Source organism: Mesoplodon mirus (genome assembly GCF_964341445.2).
Source record: "Mesoplodon mirus genome assembly, chromosome: 15".
Taxonomy (NCBI): domain Eukaryota; kingdom Metazoa; phylum Chordata; class Mammalia; order Artiodactyla; family Ziphiidae; genus Mesoplodon; species Mesoplodon mirus.
Window position 1 is genome coordinate 65,332,037 of NC_138991.1, and position 22,107 is coordinate 65,354,143.

General features: G+C 53.0%; 1 protein-coding gene and 1 pseudogene across 4 annotated transcripts in view; both read right to left on the reverse strand.

The window, feature by feature from the left end:
* Positions 1 to 22,107, reverse strand: part of RAB40C (RAB40C, member RAS oncogene family) — a 30,373-nt gene that overhangs the window by 4,870 nt on the left and 3,396 nt on the right. For all 3 annotated transcript variants that reach the window (XM_082644284.1, XM_082644283.1, XM_082644282.1), the window contains 2 exons: positions 7,736 to 7,796; positions 7,189 to 7,249 (listed from right to left, as the gene is read on the reverse strand). In XM_082644284.1, the coding sequence (XP_082500410.1) occupies positions 7,189 to 7,249; positions 7,736 to 7,796 (122 nt within the window). The remainder of the gene's footprint in view (positions 1 to 7,188; positions 7,250 to 7,735; positions 7,797 to 22,107) is intronic.
* Positions 771 to 3,656, reverse strand: LOC309817454 (protein TFG-like; annotated as a pseudogene). Its single transcript, XR_014296217.1, has 3 exons — positions 2,869 to 3,656; positions 2,473 to 2,548; positions 771 to 1,668 (listed from the first exon to the last, which is right to left on the reverse strand). The product of XR_014296217.1 is annotated as a protein TFG-like (transcript).

Below are 22,107 nucleotides of genomic sequence, written 5' to 3' on the forward strand. Positions count from 1 at the left end.
AAGTATAAACACTCCACACACCACACAGAAAAGGTTTCCACAGTCGTGACCACACATGGAAGGGCTGGACGGGGACTTATTTTCTTGCTTATGCTTCCTATGTAATGTTTATTAATTTTTTTATTTTTTGGATTCTACCATCTTTATTAACCTATCAATGTTACATTTTATACATATCTAGTTGTGTTCTCAAAGGGATCTACTTTAGGGGACTTCCCTGGCGGTCCAGTGGTTAAGACTCTGCACTTCCACTGCAGGGGGCGTGGGTTCAATCTCTGGTCAGGGAACTAAGACCCCACATGCCGTGTGGTGGGGGGAAAAAGAAAAAAAGGATCTACTTTAGTACATCGTGTTAATAGTAAAAAGCCAAGTAAGATGGCTGAACTTCAACCTAGCATTTTTTTAAAAATAAATTTATTTATTTATTTATTATTTTTTGCTGCGTTGGCTCTTCGATGTTGCATGTGGGCTTTCTCCAGTTGTGGTGAGCGGGGGCTACTCTTCGTTGCAGTGTGCAGGCTTCTCATTGTGGTGGCTTCTCTTGTTTCGGAACACAGGCTCTAGGTGCGCGGGCGTCAGTAGTTGTGGCTCCTGGGCTCTAGAGTGCAGGCTCAGTAGTCCTGGTGCACGGGCTTAGTTGCTCCACGGCATGTGGGATCTTCCTGGACCAGGGCTCAAACCCGTGTCCCCTGCATTGGCAGGCGGATTCTTAACCACTGCGCCACCAGGGAAGTCCCCAACCTAGCATTTTAATATCCTCTGGACAAGGCAAGCTAGAAAAGTCAATCACTTTGTGCACATGTAAGAGTAGTGTTCCAAAATGACTAGGAAGCTGCTACTTTTAAGCAGGGGAGGAAAAAAACCTTTCATTTTGGTCTTTTATTTCCCCAGCAAATTATACTTTCAATTAACAGCAACAATGATATCATAAAAAATACTCTGCTTTTAAAATTTCTGTACTTCAGTACGAATTAAAATAGTAGTATTGGAGTCTTTTGGGAGTGTAACTGAGCCTCTTTATCAATAACCCGGTCCAGGTTGGGTATAGCCCTAACAGAAGGGAGGACGGCTACGTGCATAAGGATTAGACCCACTTGGTACTTCCAGGAGGTAGAGTGAAACCTGATCTTGGTTGACAGGACCTGGGTTGGCTTGGAGCCATACTGGGTTGTAAGGCAGGGGCCACAGTGTAATTAGTGGGCTGTAAGTCTATGGAGGGTGGGTAACTGCTCGCCTGGTACTGCTGAGCCGGGTGAGCAGGCAAGTTACTGAGACTGACCAGAAAAGGCAGGAGCCGGTGCCTGAGAAGTTGGTTGCTGGCCATGTCTCTGGAACTGCTGAGGCTGTTGGGGTACATTTGGCCGATACAGCCTGAATACTGAATACCATTCTGCTGTAGTGGCTGGGAGGTGCCTGTGGCTGCTGAGTGCCATGGCCGGCCTGCTGCAGGCACTGCTGGCACATCTGACCTTCACTCTGACCTGCTTGAGTCTGAGCTCCAGTACATGGTGGCTGCTGTGGCTGAATTCCTGGTGGGTAAGCTGCAGAGGAGGAAGCAATGCTGTTGCGAGTTCCTGAACAGTCTTCTTTCTGCAGGAGCACTGGGTGGCCCTGAAACCTGATCATCTGTTAAGCCGAACGCTGACAGGACATTTTTATTGATTTCACCTTGGTTTTTTTTTTTCCCCTTAGGTATTTATTTATTTGATTTATTTATTTGGCCACGCCGGGTCTTAGCTGTGGCATGCAGGATCTTCGTTGTGGCATGTGGGCTCTTAGTTCCCAACCAGGGATCGAACCTGGGCCCCCTGCATTGGGAGTGTGGAATCTTAACTCATTATGGACCGGAGGATTTTTGCAGAAACTAACGCCTGTGGTTGGCAATTTTTAGTTTGGCCGGCCAAAAAGTTAGTTCTGTTATTTCACTAACACTTTGCAGGTTATCACATTCAATAGTTACACCTGACAAACCTGTGAAGTCCTCTAATTTTCGAGAAATGTTGTCTTCGATCCACTTTTCTGCAGAAGCAGAGGAGTTTCATTTTCACTTGCCGTAGCAGAATCAATCACTAAGGTTTTTTGTCTTTTTGGTGGTCTACTATTCACATCGTCTGAACCAGAACTATGTTCTGAAGAACTATCATCTCCTGAGATGCTAGTGCATATGTCGCTCGGACAATCAGAGAAAGCATCTGCATAAAATTCACCGAAATATTCTACTTCACTCAAAATTTCGCGATGCATCATTTTTGAAAATTTTACATTTATAATATACACAAGGTTGGAACAAAAACCTAACGGAGCAAAATGTGAATGATAACGACAATCGTAAGTTGTATAATGAACCCATGATCAATTTTAAGCTCTAACAACTTTGCATGGTGATGTTAATTGTATCACTCTCTAAAAACGTATTGATACATCTCCGGTCAATAATGTGTTAACTGCTTGACCACCAAGGGAGTCCCTCACCTTGGTTTTTGAAAGGATCAAAAGCTGACATACTTGCTGCCATAACCTGAGTAGACTGTTTTCCAGAAGAATCAGAAGCTTTTCTTTTTTTTCGGTACGCGGGCCTCTCACTGTTGTGGCCTCTCCCGTTGTGGAGCACAGGCTCCAGATGCGCAGGCTCAGCAGCCATGGCTCACAGACCCAGCCGCTCCGCGGCATGTGGGATCTTCCCAGACCGGGGCACGAACCCGTGTCCCCTGCATTAGCAGGCGGACTCTCAACCACTGCGCCACCAGGGAAGCCCAGCAGGCTTTTTTTTTTTTTTTTTTGCGGTACGCGGGCCTCTCACTGTTGTGGCCTCTCCCGTTGCGGAGCACAGGCTCCGGACGCGCAGGCTCAGCGGCCATGGCTCACGGGCCCAGCCGCTCCGCGGCATGTGGGATCTTCCTGGACCGGGGCACGAACCCGCGTCCCCTGCATCGGCAGGCAGACTCTCAACCACTGCGCCACCAGGGAAGCCCCAGGCTTTTTTTTTAAATGTCCTTTTCTAGCAGCAGGCTTTTCTTCCCTACCATTCACAGTATCATTTTCAGGAATGTTGGTGGACGGTCCTGGTTCTCCAGGTGGTTCCAAGCTATCCAATAAGTGATTCACTTTATTTAGAAGTTCCATCAGTTCTCGATGAAGGTATTTCACCTGACTTGATTCAAGGGGTGTTGGTTGGCAGCTAACAAATAATGTTGGTTTCAGTATCCTACTACACTGAATTGCAAAGGAAAGGTCAGAACTATCAGAAACTGTTAACTCCATCTTCATGTTTATGTTTTATTGTAATTTCATCATTACTCAGAAGTTTTCCTCTGAAGAGTCGCTGCATCAATAGCAGTAATTCATCATAAATATTATCTTCATTATGAATGGGATTCGCTGAATATCCTCCCCAGGTTGAGCTTTAATGATTAGCTTCCCACTCAGATTCAACTGCCCAATCATGCTGGACTCCAGGATGTTCTATATATAAAAGTCTAGAGAAAGATGGTTTGTCCAGGTCACTGCTGCTGCCCCTCCACAGGTCTCTGCTGATCAGATGGGTGCGAGGCTGCCACTGCTGGACTCTGGGGCATTGGGGGAAGGCTGTGGTCACAGCCCACTTGGTTGTCCTCCCCAGGGCTGCTGCATCTTGCCGGCAGGCTCTCACGGGCCCCGGCCAATCACACAGACCCACCAAGCCTAGCGAAAGCTCGGGCCAGTACTGGCAGGTGGGGAAAGAAGAGGGGCGGGCCTAAAAGCTCAAGCAAATGAGGAGAAGCCCATTTCTTGGGTTAGGCTTCAACTGCACCCTGAGGCTGTTGAGGAGCCTGCCCCTGGCTGTTTTCCCTGGCTGGCGCCAGCCTCTGCCCACCACCACCTAAGTCTGACAGGGCAGGGTGATGACAGAGAGGTCACAGGAGGAAGGACACAGAGCTGGTCACACTGCAGACGGGGACCAAAGTGATCATGGGCTTGGCAGGGAAAAACACCTAGGGTCGACCACAGGTGGGATAGTTGAGAAACCAAAATGAGGCCCCTGGTTACCAGGACCACCCCCTCAAAGGACTCCAGATCAGCTGTGTATCTCAAAGAGCCAGAGGAGGGGCAAAGAGATTCTCACTATATTTCTTTTCTTTTTCTTTTGCTTAGCTTTTTAAAAGTTAGTAAGTACTCTAGGGTATAAATAGAAGCTCTGGTCCCTTAACCCGCCCAGAAATCACCTGTCTTTCAAGCATCTCCCAGGCGTTTCCTAACCCGGACTGGGTCATGGTGCAAACCGCCTGGCACCCACAGGGCCCTTCCCCCACAGCGGCCAGCACCTTATGCCAGGCTCATCAGCTAGCACTGCTGTTGGGTTTCAGGTAATGCACCTAATTTTATTACAAACATCAGCGATATAACTCGAGCTGTAAGAGAGAATCTGGATGTGTAGCTTGGGCCTAGGAGTGCGCACCCTTATTGTTGCCAAGGTGATTTATTGAGCTTATACACCAAAAAACGCACAGGTTTTAGGTATGAACAGTTTGATGACTTTGGACAAATATATATACCTGTGCAATCACCACTCCAACTAGAGCACAGAGGTGCGGTTTTTAATTAAGTTAGTTTTGGAGTGAGTAATGCATTTGTGTGATAAAGCTGCCAAGGAACCAGAGACTGTGGCTGAACACACCTGCCCACGCTCATATGCATGGGCTCTGCCCAGAAGCCAGTGCACTGACAAGGGGAGCAGCCGTCAAAGCTGCTGACCCAAAGGCGCCCCACCCAGGCGGGGCCAAGTGGCAGGCTGGTGTCCTAGTCAGCACTCGCTGGATGGTAAGCACGCACCCAGACCACTCCCCCACGTGAAACCCGAAACCCTCCCTCCAGGAGACCAGTGCCTGACTGAGCTCCCTCTGGTCCTAATCCAGCTGACCCCAAACCCCAACTAAACAGGACGTCACCCACCCCTGGCTCCCTCCACACACGCAGCCCCAGGGGAACTGGCGCAGGGGACCACTCTCCCCCTGAGCGGGAAGCATGGGCCTCCTGGGCCACGAGTGGCCACCTCAGACCTTGGCAACAGAAAACAAGGGCCACAAGACAGAGAGGGCCAGGGGTTGGTCGGTGGCTCTGTGGCCTAGGCCCTGAGAGATCTGCAAGGCCTCTTTGTTCTTAACCGAGGGTAGGAGGGTGACAGGAAAAACAAGACTTGGGAAGACAGTTATGGCAGTCTGCACCATCGGGCCGCACAAAGCCACGCTGGTGCCAACTCCGGAAAACACCAACCAAGCAGGATGGAAACAGGAAAGGCGAAGCACTACTGTTTAGGTAGGAGCACCCACGGTCAGCTTTGCGGGCAAAAACCACCCATCCACCCACCATCCAGGCCCGAGATGCGCACTCAGAATCTCCAACTGGCTCCTACAGCCCAGAAGCAACAAGAACCTCTGGAATTAGCACAGAATTAAGCGCAAGTAACGACACATACACACTGACTGCTGATTGCTCTGGAGAGGATGTGGACGTGGTAAAGGTGTTCCCTTCCCCAAAGCGCGTGCTCTGGCGGATGCCCAGGTTCTCAGGCGTGCCCTTCTGTCCTGCTCCGTGTTCACATCCGAGCAAGCGGACATCTAAGCCCGTCCAGGTTCAGTCTCCCAGGACCTTCCTTGATATTTCCCAATCACCCAATTATCATAACCCAAGGTAACTACTCCCCTTATCTCTTCATTTTCTTTTTTTATCGAAAAAGTAACAACGTGTGTGCCATAAAAAACTGGGAAACATTCAAAAGCAAAGGGAAGACAACAGAACTCATCAGTAATCCCATGGTCCAGAAATAATGAACACCTCCCCTCGGAACATGATTTTCTCACTTCCTTGTATGTATGAATCATTGTCAGGGTCCCTCCTCTACAGAAGGTGGCCCGCGGGACACACTCCTTGGTGCTCAAGCGCTCCCCGTGCGTCCTCTGAGGGCCCGGCTGTGAGGGCCTTGTCGTTCCTTAACCTTACATCCGGTGCCATCCACACCTGAGGGCTGCTGTCCCTGACCACCCAGCACCAGCTGCTCCAGGTGGAACTGCCAGGTTAAGCACCACCTCTGCGGCCCCTCACACCAGGCACACACTGGGGGGTGGAGCCAGTGGACAGGCAGCACCACCACCGCAGCACCGCGGCAGGACGGCAGGACGGAGCCTCTGAGCCCAGCCTGAGGGCCCTCCACCCATATTCACACCTCAGCAGGGAAGGAGGCGCTCTCACCACCCCTGAGCGACTCCAGCTCAGGAGGTCACCTGAAGACACCATCGATTCTTGCTCACCAGGCAGAAAGGACGCCTGGGGCTCCCCACTACCCAGGCCAGATTGAAGGGGTGACAGGCCCCACACAGCCAGAGGCCCTGACACGGGCCCATGGGCCCCCTGGCAGAGCACCCTGTCTGGGGAGAACGGTTGGACAGGGCTGACTGAGGGCTCTGCTCAGCAATTCCAGAAGCCCAAGGGGTCATGGCCCCGCCCTGCACAGACAGGGCTGGTCTTGAATCTAGTCCCCTCACACTGAAGCAGCGAGTGGGTAGCTGGTCTATTCACACAACTGCTTCTTCCCCTCCTTCCAGCCTTGAATCACAAACAGATCCGGTCAGCGTGCAAGCCCGTCGTAGGGAGCCCAGGAGACACAGAGAAGGAGGAGCAAGTCCCCAGGCCCCCCAGTGAGCCCCCTCGCCCCTGCGCAGGCCACAGCTTAGGTGCTCTTCCAGGGCAGGCCCCGCCCGGGACAGCGCCCATCTCCACTCCCTGCTAATGCCCTGCCCTTTAGGACGTGTGGCAGCCCCTCCCATGGCGGCTCCAGCTCCCAGTCCCGCGGTCTGATGAGTGATCCAGACCAGCTGGCCCTGGGAGCTCCAGCAGCCTCCTCACTCAGCACAGGGAGAAGTCACCTCTGGTGAACCAGGTGATGGGGGACCTCTCCACAGTACAGGGTTCCCACACACCTCCCGCAGCACCTCTGGGCAGCAAGGGCCACAGGAGCTCGTGGGGCCCTGGCACCCTCTGAAGGCTGAGGCCCCTCCACTCGGGAGCATCCTTGTTTGGGCTCCTGGATGGAAGGCTGATGTTCAAGCATAAAACTTCCTTGGAAAGAACCCTGCACGTGGTGTCTGACAGCACCACACGTGTAAGGAGAGCGGCCCCTCTGGAGAACAGCCCCGGCAGCACTGCTGGTCTTACCTGTGCGCCCCTGGAGTAGGACCTGAAGATGGTGCAGAACCTGCCCTGGCCCGATGTGTCCCTGAAACAAAGGGGGTTGGGGATGCGGCCCGTGGGACCCCAGCATGCACAGCATGACCCCCTCCTACTCTGCTGCACATGCTGGCCAACCTCCATGGGCCTGGGCACCCCAGGAGACTGCACTGCGGGGCTGGGGAACCCCAAACATGGAGGGATTTACATCTCAACTTTGAGGTTCTGGAAATGCCCTTAACGTGGAGCCCAGTAAAGGGCGAGGCGAGAGGGGCTGTGGCCCCTGTGGAAGTGAGTCTTTGTGGGCAAAGGGAGCTGGGCTCTGCCCGAACAAGCAGCCCTGGGCCTTCTGGTTTCTGCATCACGTTCCAGCCCATGTTTATACAGGGGCGGTATCAACAGCTAGACTACTGACACGTAAACAGGGCGGCTTCCAGTCTCTTTAAGGATTCCTGAGTCACTTCACTTGGCTTCCCAGCCCGCGCAACAACTGAAGTGTGGCAGCCAGGCACCTTGGCCGCACAGCCTGACTCACCAGAGTTCCAGCTTGACCCGCCGGCCGTCCAGCAGGATGGTGGTGGTCTTGTAGTCGATCCCTGCAAGGAAGCAGAGGGTGGCTGAAGGACCCACCTGGCCAGGGCCCAGTCCCTGAAGCCAAGGGGAAGCGTGGCTCCAGCCCAGGGAGCCCAGTGACCCCAGCTGGCCACCCTCCTCTCACCCCAGAGGCCCAAGCCGGGTACCAATGGCACCGGCCAAAGGGAGGGCAGCTGGTCTCAGCATCGGCCCACCTCGTGTGCTTCTCAAAGCTAATGGGTTTTCTGAGTTCTTGGGTTCACTGCAGCTCCCAGGTACTGACAATGGGAGTGTGCTTGGAGCATGATTTAGTGGTACAGTAACGTCTAAAATGCCATTTCTCTGGAGAGGTATCTGGAGAACCTCTGCTTGCCATGTCTTTAGTTTTTATTCTTTATACTTTTTTTTTTTTTTTTTTTTTTTTTTTTTTTTTGCGGTACGCAGGCCTCTCACTGTCGTGGCCTCTCCCGTTGCGGAGCACAGGCTCCGGACGTGCAGGCTCAGCGGCCATGGCTCACGGGCCCAGCCGCTCCGCGGCATGTGGGATCTTCCCGGACCGGGGCACGAACCCGTGTCTCCTGCATCGGCAGGCGGACTCTCAACCACTGTGCCACCAGGGAAGCCCTCTTTATACTTTTTTAAACTGAAGTATAGTTGAATTATGTTTCAGGTGTACTGCAAAGTGCTTCAGCTTTACATATATATCCATCCTTTTTCAGATTCTTTTCCATTATAGATTTCTATAAGATATCGAATATAGTTTCCTATGTTACACAGTGGATCCTTGTTTATTATTTTTTCATACTTTTAAGCGAAAAAAGTCGGTTCAATAAAGGTGGGTAGGAGCAGGGCCAGTGCTGGATGCATTACTTTAGATGTAAGATCTTCAACTGGTTTATGGGCCATCAGGAAACTTCCTAAAAGCTGTCTTTCCTCCTCCTCCCTTAAGCCTTAAAGATGTCATCAGCTTCTTGGCTGTTTATAACACTTGCTCTAAGAAGGCTTGGAAATGGGCATTTTTAATGCAGACACTGCTCTCACACATTGTGTGTGCATGTGCAAAGCCAACCTCAGAGAGCTGCACGTGAAGCCTCTACCCTCAATGTCCTTCCATCTGGCTAATTTCTAACCATGTGTCAAAACCTGGCTCCCACCCATCAAAAGACACTCAACAGAATGAAAACACAATCCACGAAACGGGAGAGAATATTTGCAAATCACATATCTGATGAGGGACTGATATTCAGAAACTACCACTCAACAACAACAAAAATCCAATTAGAAAATGGGCAAAAGATTTTCTCCAGAGAAGTTATGCAAATAGCTAATAAGCACATGAAAGGATGCTCAACATCACTAATCAGTAGGGAAATGCAAATCAAAACCACATGAGAGGGACTTCCCTGGTGGCGCAGTGGTTAAGAATCTGCCTGCCGATGAAGGGGACATGGGTTCGAGCCCTGGTCCAGGAAGATCCCACATGCCGCGGAGCAACTAAGCCCGTGCGCCACAACTACTGCGGCTGCGCTCTAGAGCCAGCAAGCCACAACAACTGAGCCTGTGTGCTGCAAGTACCAAAGCCCACGCACCTAGAGCCCAAGCTCCCAAACAAGAGAAGCCACCGCAATGAGAAGCCCGTGCACCACAACGAAGAGTAGTCCTCGCTTGCCGCAACTGGAGAGAGCCTGCGTGCAGCAATGAAGACCCAACGCAGCCAAAAAATTAATTAATTAATTAAAATAAAGAAAAAACCACATGAGATACCACATCACACCCATTAGATGGTTATTATCAAAAACCCAGAAAGTAAGCAGCATTGGTGAGGATGTGGAGAAATCAGAACCTTTGTGCACTGCTGGTGGGAATGCAAAATGGTGCAGACACCACGGAAAACAGTATTGCATTTCCTCAGAGAATTAAACACAGAATTACCACGTAATCCAGAAATTCCACTTCAGGTTTATACCTCAAAGAAGTGAAAGCAGGAAATCGAACACGTATATATTTGCACATCCATGTTCACTGCAGTATTATTCACAATAGTCAAAAGGTGGGTGCAACCCAAGTGTCCAAAGATGGATGAAGTCCATCTGTACAACAAAATATTATTCCACCTTAAAAAGGAAGGAAAGGGACTTCCCTGGTGGCACAGTGGTTAACCATCTGCTTTCCAATGCAGGGGGAACATGGGTTCGATCCCTGGTCTGGGAAGATCCCACATGCCGCAGAGCAACTAAGCCCGTGCGCCACAGCTACTGAGCCCACGCTCTAGAGCCTGAGCACCACAACTACTGAAGCCCACGCACCCTAGAACCCACACGTTGCACCTACCGAAGCCCGTGCACTCTAGGGCCTGCATACTGCAACTACCAAGCCCGCATGCTGCAACTGCTGAAGCCCACGCTCCTAGAGCCTGTGCTCTGCAACAAGAGAAGCCACCGCAATGAGAAGCCCGCACGCCGCAATGAAAGCCCACGCGCCGGAACGAAGAGTAGACCCCACTTGATGCAACTAGAGAAAGCCCGTGCACAGCAACGAAGACCCAATGCAGCCAAAAAAATAATAATAATAGTAAAAAATTTAAAAAATAATAAAAAAAATAAAAAGGAAGGAAAGTCTGACACATGCTACAACATGGATGAACCTTAAAGACATTATGCTCAGTAAAATAAGCCCTACACAAAAGGACAAATCCTGTATGATCCCTTCTACGAGGTCCCTAGAGTATCAGATTCAGAGACAGAAAGTAGATAGAGGTCGCCAGGGGCTGGAGGAGGGGGTGGGGAGTTAGTGCTTACTGGGGACAGTTTCAGTTGCGAAGATGAGAAAGTTCTGGAGCTGATGGGGGTGCCACTGAACTGTACACCCCAAAATATTTAAAATGGTAAATTTTATGTTGTGTATATTTTGCCACATTTTTTTTTTTAAAGTGAAAGAAGATTCTCCTGCACATATTCTCAAGCTAAAGAAACACTCTTCAGGGAGGAATAGAACTCAGGCCCGTCTCCACCGTCCTTCCTCTGCATCCACCCCTCCCCCCAACTGTGTGCTGATAACCCACTTCTTTGGGTGGAAACTCTTGGAATTCTCTGTCAAACAGGAAGCTCAGATTTGGCCCAGGACACCCTCCTTTCAGTCCTGGCTCTACAGCTGCTGTGAGCTGGGCCCCATGAGGACAGTGTTGGAAACAGTAACTTCCAGGAAGGCTGTGGATGGGGATGCCCATCCTCTATGCAATGTCACCTCCATGTGGTGGATCAGCCCAGCAGGCTCTGGCCATAGGGACTGGACACCCTCCGCCAAGGGCAGCCCCCATGAAAGGACCCCGACCGAGGTGGCACCATGGCCCAAAGGCCCAGCCTGGAGCTGCAGGAAGGAGCGGGCGCCCGGGAAGGGCCCAGGAGGAAGCAGGGCACAGGGAGCGGGGCTGCTGCCCTCGCCCACCTCTGGGGAGGACGCCAGCCTCTGCACACCGTGAGGCTTGCACAGCTGGGCGCCTTGCCCACCCACCGCCTGCGCCTGACTGACCCCTTACTCACGACTTCAACTTCAGAAAGGATGACCAGTCCCCACCCTCCAGGGGCTCTGCTCAAAGCTCTGCCAAATGCCCAAGAGAGACCTGTGGAGACAGGCACTCAGAGCCAGAAGCGGGCACCATGGGGGGTCAGCTCTGCTCTCCTCCCAGCACGCCCCCCGGCACCTCCCACAGTCCACCAGCTGGGTCAGAGGGCTCCCGGAGAACAGGGCTCCCAGGGAATGGGCCACTAAACCAGTGAGACTTCCGCCCAGGAGCCCTCCCTACAGTGCAGCACTGGCACCCCCAGAAAGGCTGAGCAGCCTTATGAGGGGACTGAGGGCAGTGGACGGCAGGTCCCCACAGCAGACGGCAGTGTCCAGCTGAGAATGGCCAGGGAGCCGGCCGTGCAGAAAACACAGACAGCCCGCAGGCTGACATGCTCCCTCGGAGGTCAAAAAAATATCAAGTAGGGGGCTTCCCTGGTGGCGCAGTGGTTGAGAGTCCACCTGACGATGCAGGGGACACGGGTTCGTGCCCCGGTCCGGGAAGATCCCACATGCCGCGGAGCGGCTGGGCCCGTGAGCCATGGCCGCTGAGCCTGCACGTCCGGAGCCTGTGCTCCGCAACGGGAGAGGCCACGACAGTGAGAGGCCTGCGTACCGCAAAACAAACAAACAAACAAACAAACACAAAAAACACCTCCAATAGGGGACTTCCCTGATGGTCCAGTGGTTAGGACTCCACACTTCCACTTCAGGGGGCAGGGGTTTGATCCCTGGTGGGGGAACTGAGATCCCACATGCTGTGCGGTGCAGCCAAAAAATTTAAATAAACAAAACAAAAAAAACTCACATATATTTTTCACGCTTGCTCTGCTTCTCACCTGCCCACCTCCCAAATCTGGATAAAAATGTACGGCGTGCTTTATAAATTCATAGAAAATACCGACACGGCAAGTCCAAAGAGAGGCCTCCCCGAAGAGGCAGCACCTCCTGCAGGCAAGGACGGTCCCAGCCAGACTCCACGGCTGAACCAGCTCCGACAGCTCTTAGGTCTCAATATCTGCTGTTGCAGAACTTCGATCACCTCTCTCTCACCTCACCCCACCCGTGCTTGAGAACATGAGGAACAGAGGTTTCATGGAAAGCATCTAACACCTTGTACAGCACAGGCATGACTGCTGAGAACACAAACCAGCTCTCAGGAGCTGGGGCAGCTGCCTGGTGTGCAAGGGGGCAGGGGCAGCTCACACAAGAGGAGGGGTCCCCAGGTGACCAGGCCTCAGGCTCTAGGACTGCAGACACTCCTTGATGGACACAGGGCTTGGGAGGCCACCAGGGGCCAGAGAAGACCTCCTGTGTCCCCACTGGGGGCCGCCCAGCCACTTGGCCCCTGGCTCGGGGGTTCCTGCTGGCCCGTCACAGCCCAGGCTTCAGCTCTCTGCACCTCCCAGACTGTCAGCCCCTCTCATCTGAGGTGTTCACAAGTTCTCAAGAAGGTCTTCCTACTGTTTCATGGGGTTTCTGAAAGGAGTGCAATTCACTTGACACAAGAGGCTTTTTAAACTTCTACTGTCCACCAGGCACCCAGCTGTCTCGGGGAGCACCCGGCCAGGACTTGCAGCCTGAGCATTCAGATTCCCACCGACGCGTCCCTGCCGGCTGGGTATTCACGGCACAGCACCGGTGGCTCTCGCTCTGTGCCGAGACCCTGACCCACCCCGCACAACGTGTGGGCCCCACCCTCACACCACGTTTTGCAGGGATGCTTCCACCTTGTGAATCACCGGAGACTGTGTCTTGTTTGCTCAGAATTTTAATGAGAATTGTTCACCATTTTGGAAAAAAAAATCACATCACCCACAGTAATACCTATACCAGGTACAGTTTCCTTGTCATTTTCTCAGCATCTAGTACAACTGTCCCCAAGCACTGACTTGCTTAACCACAAACGATCTGACGACATCCCACTGCACCCCCTTCTTCCTCCTTTACGTTACCGAAGTATGTATACGTTCGTGTGTGTTGTAGCTCCTAGTGTGGGTAGAACAGATGATCTCCTAACTTCACTCCTTTTCAGGACAGTAAAGGGGATGCTGCAGAGCAGTGGTCCCGCCGGCCTCCTGGCCCCATTCCTGCGTCGCTGGCCTTGCTCCCAGCAGGGAGGAGCTAGGCACCAAGCAGCTCACCGGCTCTGGGAAAGCGTGACGGGCTGGAGAGGCAGGAGCACTGTAGTTGCCCGGCCGCTGCCGAGCACGGATTCAGAGATGGGGGAGGCAGAAGGAAGACGGCTACTAAAAAGGTCACTCAAGTTTCATCTTTTCCTTTCTTTGTTTTGTTTTTAAGATTTTTAACAAATATTTTCTTTTATTTATTTATTTATTTAGTTAGTTTGTTTGTTTGGCTGTGTTGGGTCTTCGTTGCTGTGCGTGGGCTTTCTCTAGTTGCGGTGAGCGGGGGCTACTCCTCATTGTGGTACGCGGGTTTCTCATTGCGGTGGTTTCTCTTGCTGCGGAGCACGGGCTCTAGGCGTGCGGGCTTCAGTAGTTGTGGCGCACGGGCTTAGTTGCTCCGCAGCATGTGGGATCTTCCTGGACCAGGGCTCGAACCCATGTCCCCTGCCTTGGCAGGCGGATTCTTAACCACTGCGCCACCAGGGAATTCCTCAAGTTTCATCTTGACAGCTGCCCACATCCTAGTGATTTGGGGAGTCTACCGGGCACCCCCACAGGCCCCCCGAGACAGGGACACACAGGAGGAAGGCTGAGCGCTGGGTGGCACTGACCAGCAGGACACACCCCTGTCTTCGCAGCCTCCCACATTCGGGCATGGGGCGTTTCCACCTGAGTGGGGCATCCACAGCCACAGCGCCAGCCTGTCAAGGACAACCTGACCTGGTGCAGAAGCCACGTTCCTTGGGCTCCTTTTCTCCTGCACGGCCGGTCCTCCCTCAGGAGTCACACTTCCCACATCTGTTGGCACCAACTCAGAACAAAAGACCCCTAGAAAATTTATCTTCACTCCACCCCTAGGAAATTATCAAGTAATCAGGGCAAAGGGAACAAACCAAGTTAGTTCTCAGCTTCAGCTTGTGTGTACAAATCAAGACTGCAGATGTTTTAAAGCCTAGTTCTCCATCACTCCTAGGGAGCAGGAGCCAGTGAGAATGAAGACCACTAGGCACAGCCTGACTGACCCCGGGTGGAGGCATTTCCCACATACCTGTCCAGGCTCAACTCAGACCCACCTGCAGGGAATGGCAAGGAGGGATGTCCCACCACACAGCACATCCCCCAACCTCTCTTCTGTCTTTATGTCTGTTCAGTTGACACTAAGTGCCTAACCATCCAGCTACTTTCCAACAACATGAAAAGCCACAGGACAACTTGTTAAAAATTCATAACAAAGAACAAAAACTGAGGGATAAAAGACTGAGTGAGGAATGAAAGAGAAAATGTTAATCAATGCCTTCCTCTGCAGTATTAAATCCAGCACCTGAAACTGGCACGCAGCTCCCAGGCAGCGTGGCCCCAAGCACACGCCCTTGCAGGCAGCAGGGGAGCCCGCAGTTTCACGGGGTGGGGAGGGCCTGAAGATGCAGCTCGGTTCCCATGCTGGAGGAGTTGGTCTTCCAGTAGAGCTCCCAGACCTCGCCTCCTGGACCCAGTCAGGCTCCCCATGCATTTCCAACACGAAGCCAACGCACAGCGTCAGGGCGCTGCTCCCAAACCCAAGACAGGCAGCCGCTATTCTTAGTGTTACTCCTTAGGGAGGAAAAATAAGGTCTCACCGAGTTCCCAGAGACACACAAAAACAAAAAAATGTCTAGGTCCTCTTGGAACCAGAAAAAACTTCCAGTGACACAGGCACACACACAGAAGTGTCTCGGACCCACACACTGCCGTGCAGGCAGCCCTAGGCTAAGCGGTCCTCCTGGACATGCCTGACCATCCTTTACGCATCCTCCCAAGGGGGAGGCCACAGCACAGGCCTCTGTCAAGGCCACACACCTCGCACCATGGCATGCATGGAGACAGAGGAGGGTCTCAGAACAGTGTGTGGGCACTAGCAGGTGGGCACAGGTCCTGCCTCCCGGCACTCCCACCCCAAACATGCCCCTCCCGAGGGTAGTGGGATCTGAGACTGGCTTCTGACCCTTGGAATAGGGCCGAGTGACGACGTCCCCTCCGTGATCACATTGCACGGGACTGTCCTGCTGCTCTGTGAAGCAAGCCGCGCCGGGGAGAGGGCCGTGGCCAGGAAGGAGGGTGGCCGGCTGCTGCTAACAACCACATGAGCTCGGAAGGGATTCCGCCCCAGCCCACACCTGAGCACAGCCTGTGAGAGACAGAGGCCCTGTGAGGCCCGGCAAAGCCATGCCCAGATTCATGACCCACAGGAACTGGGTGCTAATAAGTAGGTGCTGTTTTAGGCCACTCAGTTTGTGGTATTTCTTGGTTGGGTTGAATTCCACAGACTGGGACTTCCAAACAGCAGACATTTATCTCCCACTGTCTGGAGACCGGGAGTCCAAGACCACAGCGGCTGCAGATTCTGTGCCTGGTGGGGCGGCTTCCCGCTGTGTCCTCAGGGGCAGAGGGGGCGAGGGAACTCTCCAGGGTCTCTTTTACAAGGACAACAACGCACCCTCCTGACCTGATCACCTCTTGAAGGCCCCACCTCCTAAGACCACCACCTGAAAGTCAGGTGTAAGTGTGTGAATTTGGGGGGACACACGTTCAGTCCACAGCAGTAACTAATCCTGGCAGCACCTCACAAAAATGCAAACGTGCACTCCTCCGACCAGCCTGTAAAACCCTACCAACACAAAATAACAAAAAGAATCTTTCATCAGGCTGTGGTGGGAGAGTCCTAGTCCCTGGAACCTGGGGACATGCTTCCCACAGGGCAGAGGGGCTTTGCAGATGTGATGGGTTATGGGCCTCAAGAAGGGAAAGGACCCTAGGTTACCCGGGTGGGCCCAATGTCATCTGGGGCCCTCAGAGTGGGGACCCTTTGCCAACGAGTCTGACAGATGAGACGGAAGGAGGGTCCTGACCTGTTTGGAGGTGGAGGAGGGGGACATGGTGAAGAGTGCAGGTGACCCTGAGAAGCTGGGACAGCCCTCTGTTCACAGCCAGCAAAGGAACAGGGACCTTGGTCCTACACTGTGACTGATCACTACACCTACAGAAGAGTAAGGTGACGAGGTACAGCAGCAACAGAGAGGGAACGTCCCAGGGTACCAGTAACCGATGGTATTCACCTCAGCATCGTTTTCGATTATAAACAGACTCAGTACAAGCTAAAAATCCACCCACTGGGAGGATTTAACAGGAGGTGATCCACAGGATGGAATGCTGTATGGCCCTCAGCATGGCAAGGATGGAAGCAGGATATAGAGCGAACACAACTCTCATACCCTCCTGATGGGACAGAAACTGCTCAACTGCTCTGGACCACTGGGTGGTATCTACTAAGGCTGCACCTGCAGCCCAGCAATCCCACCCCTCACTGCTTCTCAGACAGAAACACAGACATTCACTCACCAAAAACACATGTGAGAATTTTCACAGCAGCACTACTCAGAGTGACCCAAACACGGAAAGTCTCCCAAAGCCCACGTGCAGAGTAGATGAATACACTGCTGTCCTCACGCGTGGGACGCTGCACACAAAGGAGGCATGAACCACAACTACACACAGCGACGTGGCCGAAGCCCACATGACACGGGGAAAGAAAGAAGCCAAACACAACTACACACCGTGTGGTTCCGCTCATAGAAAAACACCAGAAATGCAAACCAGTCTGTGATGTAAAGGTCAGCGGTGGCCAGGTCTGGGGCAGGGGGTGTAGTCTGCAAAGAGTGGAGGGAGGTGATGGCTTCTCAGGTGAGTGCACCTGTCAGCACAGCCACTGAACTTCAGGCCTTACACAGATACAGGTTCTTGGTTACATAAATTATACCTCAATAAAGCTGATTAAAAGGGAAAGAGGCTGACAACAGCCGATGCTGGCCAAGAGGTAGAGCCATAGAACTCTACGTGTTGCCGGTGGGAACTCAAAATGAAAGGTCACTTCAGGACCCAGTCTGACCACTCCCTGTATGGGAAGCAGACACACACATGGCCAGCAACCCCACTCCCTGAGACAGGTACACATGAGGATTTGTGCATTTGAATGTCTCATGTCACTGAACCAGACATTTACAAAGGGCCAACATGATAAATGTGTATTTCACCACAAAAAAAAATTTTTTTTTTAATTTTAAAGGATTTGTACAAGAACGTTCATAGCAGCATCATTCACAGTAGCCAAAATCAGGAAACCCAAACCGTATTGATAGGTAAATGGACAAACAAACCAGGTGCCTGCGTGCACAGGAGTGCCACCAGGGATAGGACGGCACTCGCTGCAGTATGAGAATGTGAATGGACTTGCTGAGCTGAACGAGCAGATGAGAAAGGCCATGCTGTATGGTTCCACTTACAGGAAGCGCTGGCAAAAGGAACCTAGAGGCACAAGAAGCAGGCCAGTGGGGACCCAAAGGGGCACAAGAGAATCACATCTAACGTGCTGACCATGCGGACGTTCTAGGGACAAGGACGATCTGCTGGCTCCAGCGCCTGCCCTTCTCCAGACAGGGTCGGCACCATGGGTGCATGTGCCAGCCTGCCGCCAGGGCTGCTCAGGAACAGAGAGGACACAGAGGACACCTCATACAATTCAAGATGTCCTTGTATGCTGGCACGCGGGATGGGGAGCAGCTCGAGGGCGGTTTGTGGGCTGGTTTCCTCAATGCCTTAAAAACCACGCCAGACCAAACCAAAGCAAAAGCTTTCTGCCATCCATAAAGAGCAAGCACACTTCGCACACAACACCTGGCGAAACACGGAACATTATAAAAACAAACACAACTACTCATAACCCCAAAACTCAAAGGTTACCATTAACATTCTCCTAGATTTCACTCGACGATTCTGTCCTTCATCTTACGTACATTTATACACTACATAATTCGACATGCTTTTTTCCCCACTTAACAAGATAACAGAGAGATTTCCCCATATCATTGAATATTCATTAAATATTGTTCCAAACCAGCATTTTTAAAGGCCCTATAATATCTCACTCTACAGATATACCATATGTCCCCTGCCAGACCCCTGGGCTGCTTCAAGTTTTTCATTTTTATTTAAAAAAAAAAAAAAAAAAAAAAAAAGAGGGCTTCCCTGGTGGCGCAGTGGTTGAGAGTCTGCCTGCCGATGCAGGGGACGCGGGTTTGTGCCCCGGTCCGGGAGGATCCCACATGCTGCGGAGTGGCTGGTCCCGTGAGCCATGGCTGCTGAGCCTGCGCGCCCGGAGCCTGTGCTCCGCAGCGGGAGAGGCCACATCAGTGAGAGGCCCACATACCAAAAAATAAAAAATAAAAAAAAAGAAAAAAAAAAAGAAAAAAAGCCTTGCTTTTCTCCACTTGTGTCCCCTATGTTCCCTAGGATAGACTCTTGATCACTTGGTGGAAAGGGAAGTGTCTCACAGCTTCGGACACAGGCTGCTGAGTCCCCCGGCAAGACAGCAAGCGCCGTCAGACTTGCTCTGTAAGGAGCTCCCGGGTGAATGTTCCATCCTGCTGGATTTTAAGGTTAAACATCTTCCCGTGTATTCTTCACCAGGACCTCCTCTCTGAAGGGTCTACGTGTTGCCAAGTGACTTGAAGTAAGGAAGATACTCCCAGCAATGACAACACGACCAAGCTGTTCCTACTTGTTGAGGGGCCTCATTGCTGCCGACTGGGACCCAAGCCATGTGCACAAGACTGTGCGCATGTGTGTGCCTGAGCATGTGTGTGCCTGTGCACGTGTGAGCCAGTGAGCGTAGGCCGCGCTGAAAGGGGCCTCTGCCAGCCACGCTGCACCGGAGCCCGTGCTCAGGGACACACCTCCTCCTGCCCCAACTATGTCAGCAGGAAAATCAGACTCAGCTCCCAACACACTCCAGCAGGTGGACCAGCAGGTGGTTTGAGGACCAACAACATCAGACCCGGGAGGAGAGAGAGGCCTAAACAAGGGGAAGCAGAGATCAATGCAAAACAACTGGCTAAAACTAGGGGACTGTTAAAAGCCACACCAGCCCAGGGCTTAGGAGGTAATGGCCAACAGCGGCAGGTGGGCAAAGTGGCCAGGCAACGCTGCTGCCGAGTTGGAGCTCCCAAATCCTCCGCGGTGGCTTCTGGACCTAAACACAGACCCTCGGCACCTTGTTAGACATCTCCGTGTTCCAAGGCTGCATAAAGCATCTTATGTTCCTGTTATCAGCCCTCCCAGCGAGATGTCGCACAGACCTCATCTGCAGGCACCCACCCTCCCTCTGCCCAGGTGATGGACAACCACTGCCTGGGAAGGTGCAGGCCGGCGACAACTCAGCTTACGCCCCCAAGAACCGCTTCAGTCCCAGCGCATCTGCCCAACCCCAGGGACCACAGTGCTTTGCTCTGATTCACACAACACACCGGGTGGCCTCCCGGGCTCACAAACATGTGTTTATCACCAGCCAAGACCTTTGCCCAGAGGTGACACTGACGCCCTCGCCCAGACCTGGCACCTGGCTGCCTGTGGAGAGCCGGTCCATGTCCAGGGCTCGGGCCTTCTCCACTCTGTTCCTCCTTTCTGGGGATGGGGGCTTCCTCTCTGTATGCCGGCCTCATGACACCACACCCTCTGCACTCCTTGGCTAAACCTCGGTTAGACCCCTCCTCACTTTCCTTCCCTCCTCACGATTCTGGAAGCCTGTCTGACAAGCAGCCCTCCTCCTGTGTGAACAGCTTTCCTCTTCTGCGTTCTAGCCAAAGGGCCGTGAAGAGCCGAGGCTGCCTGATCATGCCCCACCGCCTCCATTAGCATCAGTTTACCCCGTCACCTCTGTTCCCCTGTCCCTCCTCTACCTTCTGAAAGACATATATCCACAGCCAACGAGGTCCTGGACATTCTGACCTCCGCAGAAGAAAATCGTGCAGCACTGTGGACACCGGAGTCTGCCCGTCACTATCAGACCCCAGTCATGACCGGAAAACCTAGGTTACCACCTTACCCTCAGAGTTCAAGTTCACTTTATTTACTTTTATTTCCCAGCTCATTCCCAAAGGACTTAAAGGGCCCACCTTCCCACACTAAGGGTGACCCCGCACACCCGGTTTTGGCGCGGACGGCCCCATCTCGGTCTCTGATGCCTGCACTCAGTTCCAACGCCCTTCTCCCGAGCGCCCAGGGCAGTAAATCCAGGCCCACCCGCCATCTCTCCCTCCCTTCGCGCATTCCTTCTGCAGCTCACTCCAAGTCAGGGTGCCGGACACTGAGACCTTCCCCACTTTCTCCAAGCGCCTGATGGACGACGCCCTGACTGATGTGGCCCCAGGCCCCACGACACCCTGTGAGCAGCGTGTCCCCACACTAGATGCTCCCCGCTCCCCAGCCTGGCTGCAACCCTGCCTCCTCTTCCTCCTCCTCCTCCTCCGCCCAGGCCCAGACCAGGTAAGTGGCCAGCTCTTCACGGACCAGCCACCATGCACCTTGCCAATTCCAATTCAAATAGAACAGGAGCCAAAAGTGCCCCAGGACCCTTCCCACCTGCTTCCCCACCCCCTCTTAGGGTTTCCTTCCTGAAACACACTTCTACCTGGTTCATCATCCAAGCCACAAACGCTCTTGCTGATGGGAACAATGATATCATGTGTGCACGACACAACACAGCAGTGTTGCTAGGACCACGCAACCCCTCAAGGGAGACCAGCTCTGCGCTGCCCGCGCCTGCCACTGAAGCCTTCGCTGTCCTCTGCTCAAACTTACAGCATGTGCTGAAAGCTGGGGAAAGGCTTCCTAAAACTGAAAATATTCTAGCTACACACTTAACTGTTACCTGAAAATCTAGCAAAAGCCATGCCTATCCAAATTACCAATCAACGTAACTAGCGTAATCCAAAGCAGGTACCAAAATCCGTCCCTCAAAGCCTGCCATCCTCTTGGGTAGGGTAGGTTGGTTTTTACACCACATGCAGCAAGTGAGTACCTCCCACAAAGGGGCAGACTAGAGGAATCCCGCCAGGCGTGCATGCGGGTCTACGTGTGGCCCTGTCTGGCTTCCAGAAACTTCTCTGGAAACTGGTGGTTTGCTGTCCTGGTTAGTGGCTGACCCTGGGCACTCCTGGGGCTCTGCTCTGCTGGCACACCCAGGAGAGAGGCAGGCAGAACAGGAGCACTGCAGTGAAGTTAGAACAAATGGGCCTTGCTGACTGGTCCCAGGCCCCAAAGCAGAGGGAGGGGCCCCAGGACCTGGGACAGAGATGCCAGGAGGGCAAGAAAGTGCAGGGAGAAAAGAAAGAGCTCAGCTTGGGATGCACTGAGGACAGGAAGCGCTGGAGGGGAGGGTTGTGGTCATCAGAGAGAGGAGCCAGGCCCAGGCCCAGGGTGGAGGCGAGGGTAAGGGCCCAAGAGTGAGTGGTGAGAAGGGGTCACCCCCGCAACCACAGTGCCGGGCTCCTGGCAGCCAGACTCTAATTGCGGGAGCTCAGCGCCCAGCTGCCCAGCGCTGCCTGAGCCTCGGTTCTTCACCTATAAAATGGGAGGATACTGGTGCCTCGTCCAGGGTGGTGGGGAGGAAAGGATGAGGAGTGCCTGGCACACATCACATTTGGGCCCACACCTCACCTCAGAACCTGGCACCTCACAGAGGAAAGGCAAACCCAAAAAAATCACCCAGAAAAGTGGGTGAGATCCAGACACAGGCACCCAGGCAAGCACAGAGAAAGAGAAGGGACTGGGAGGG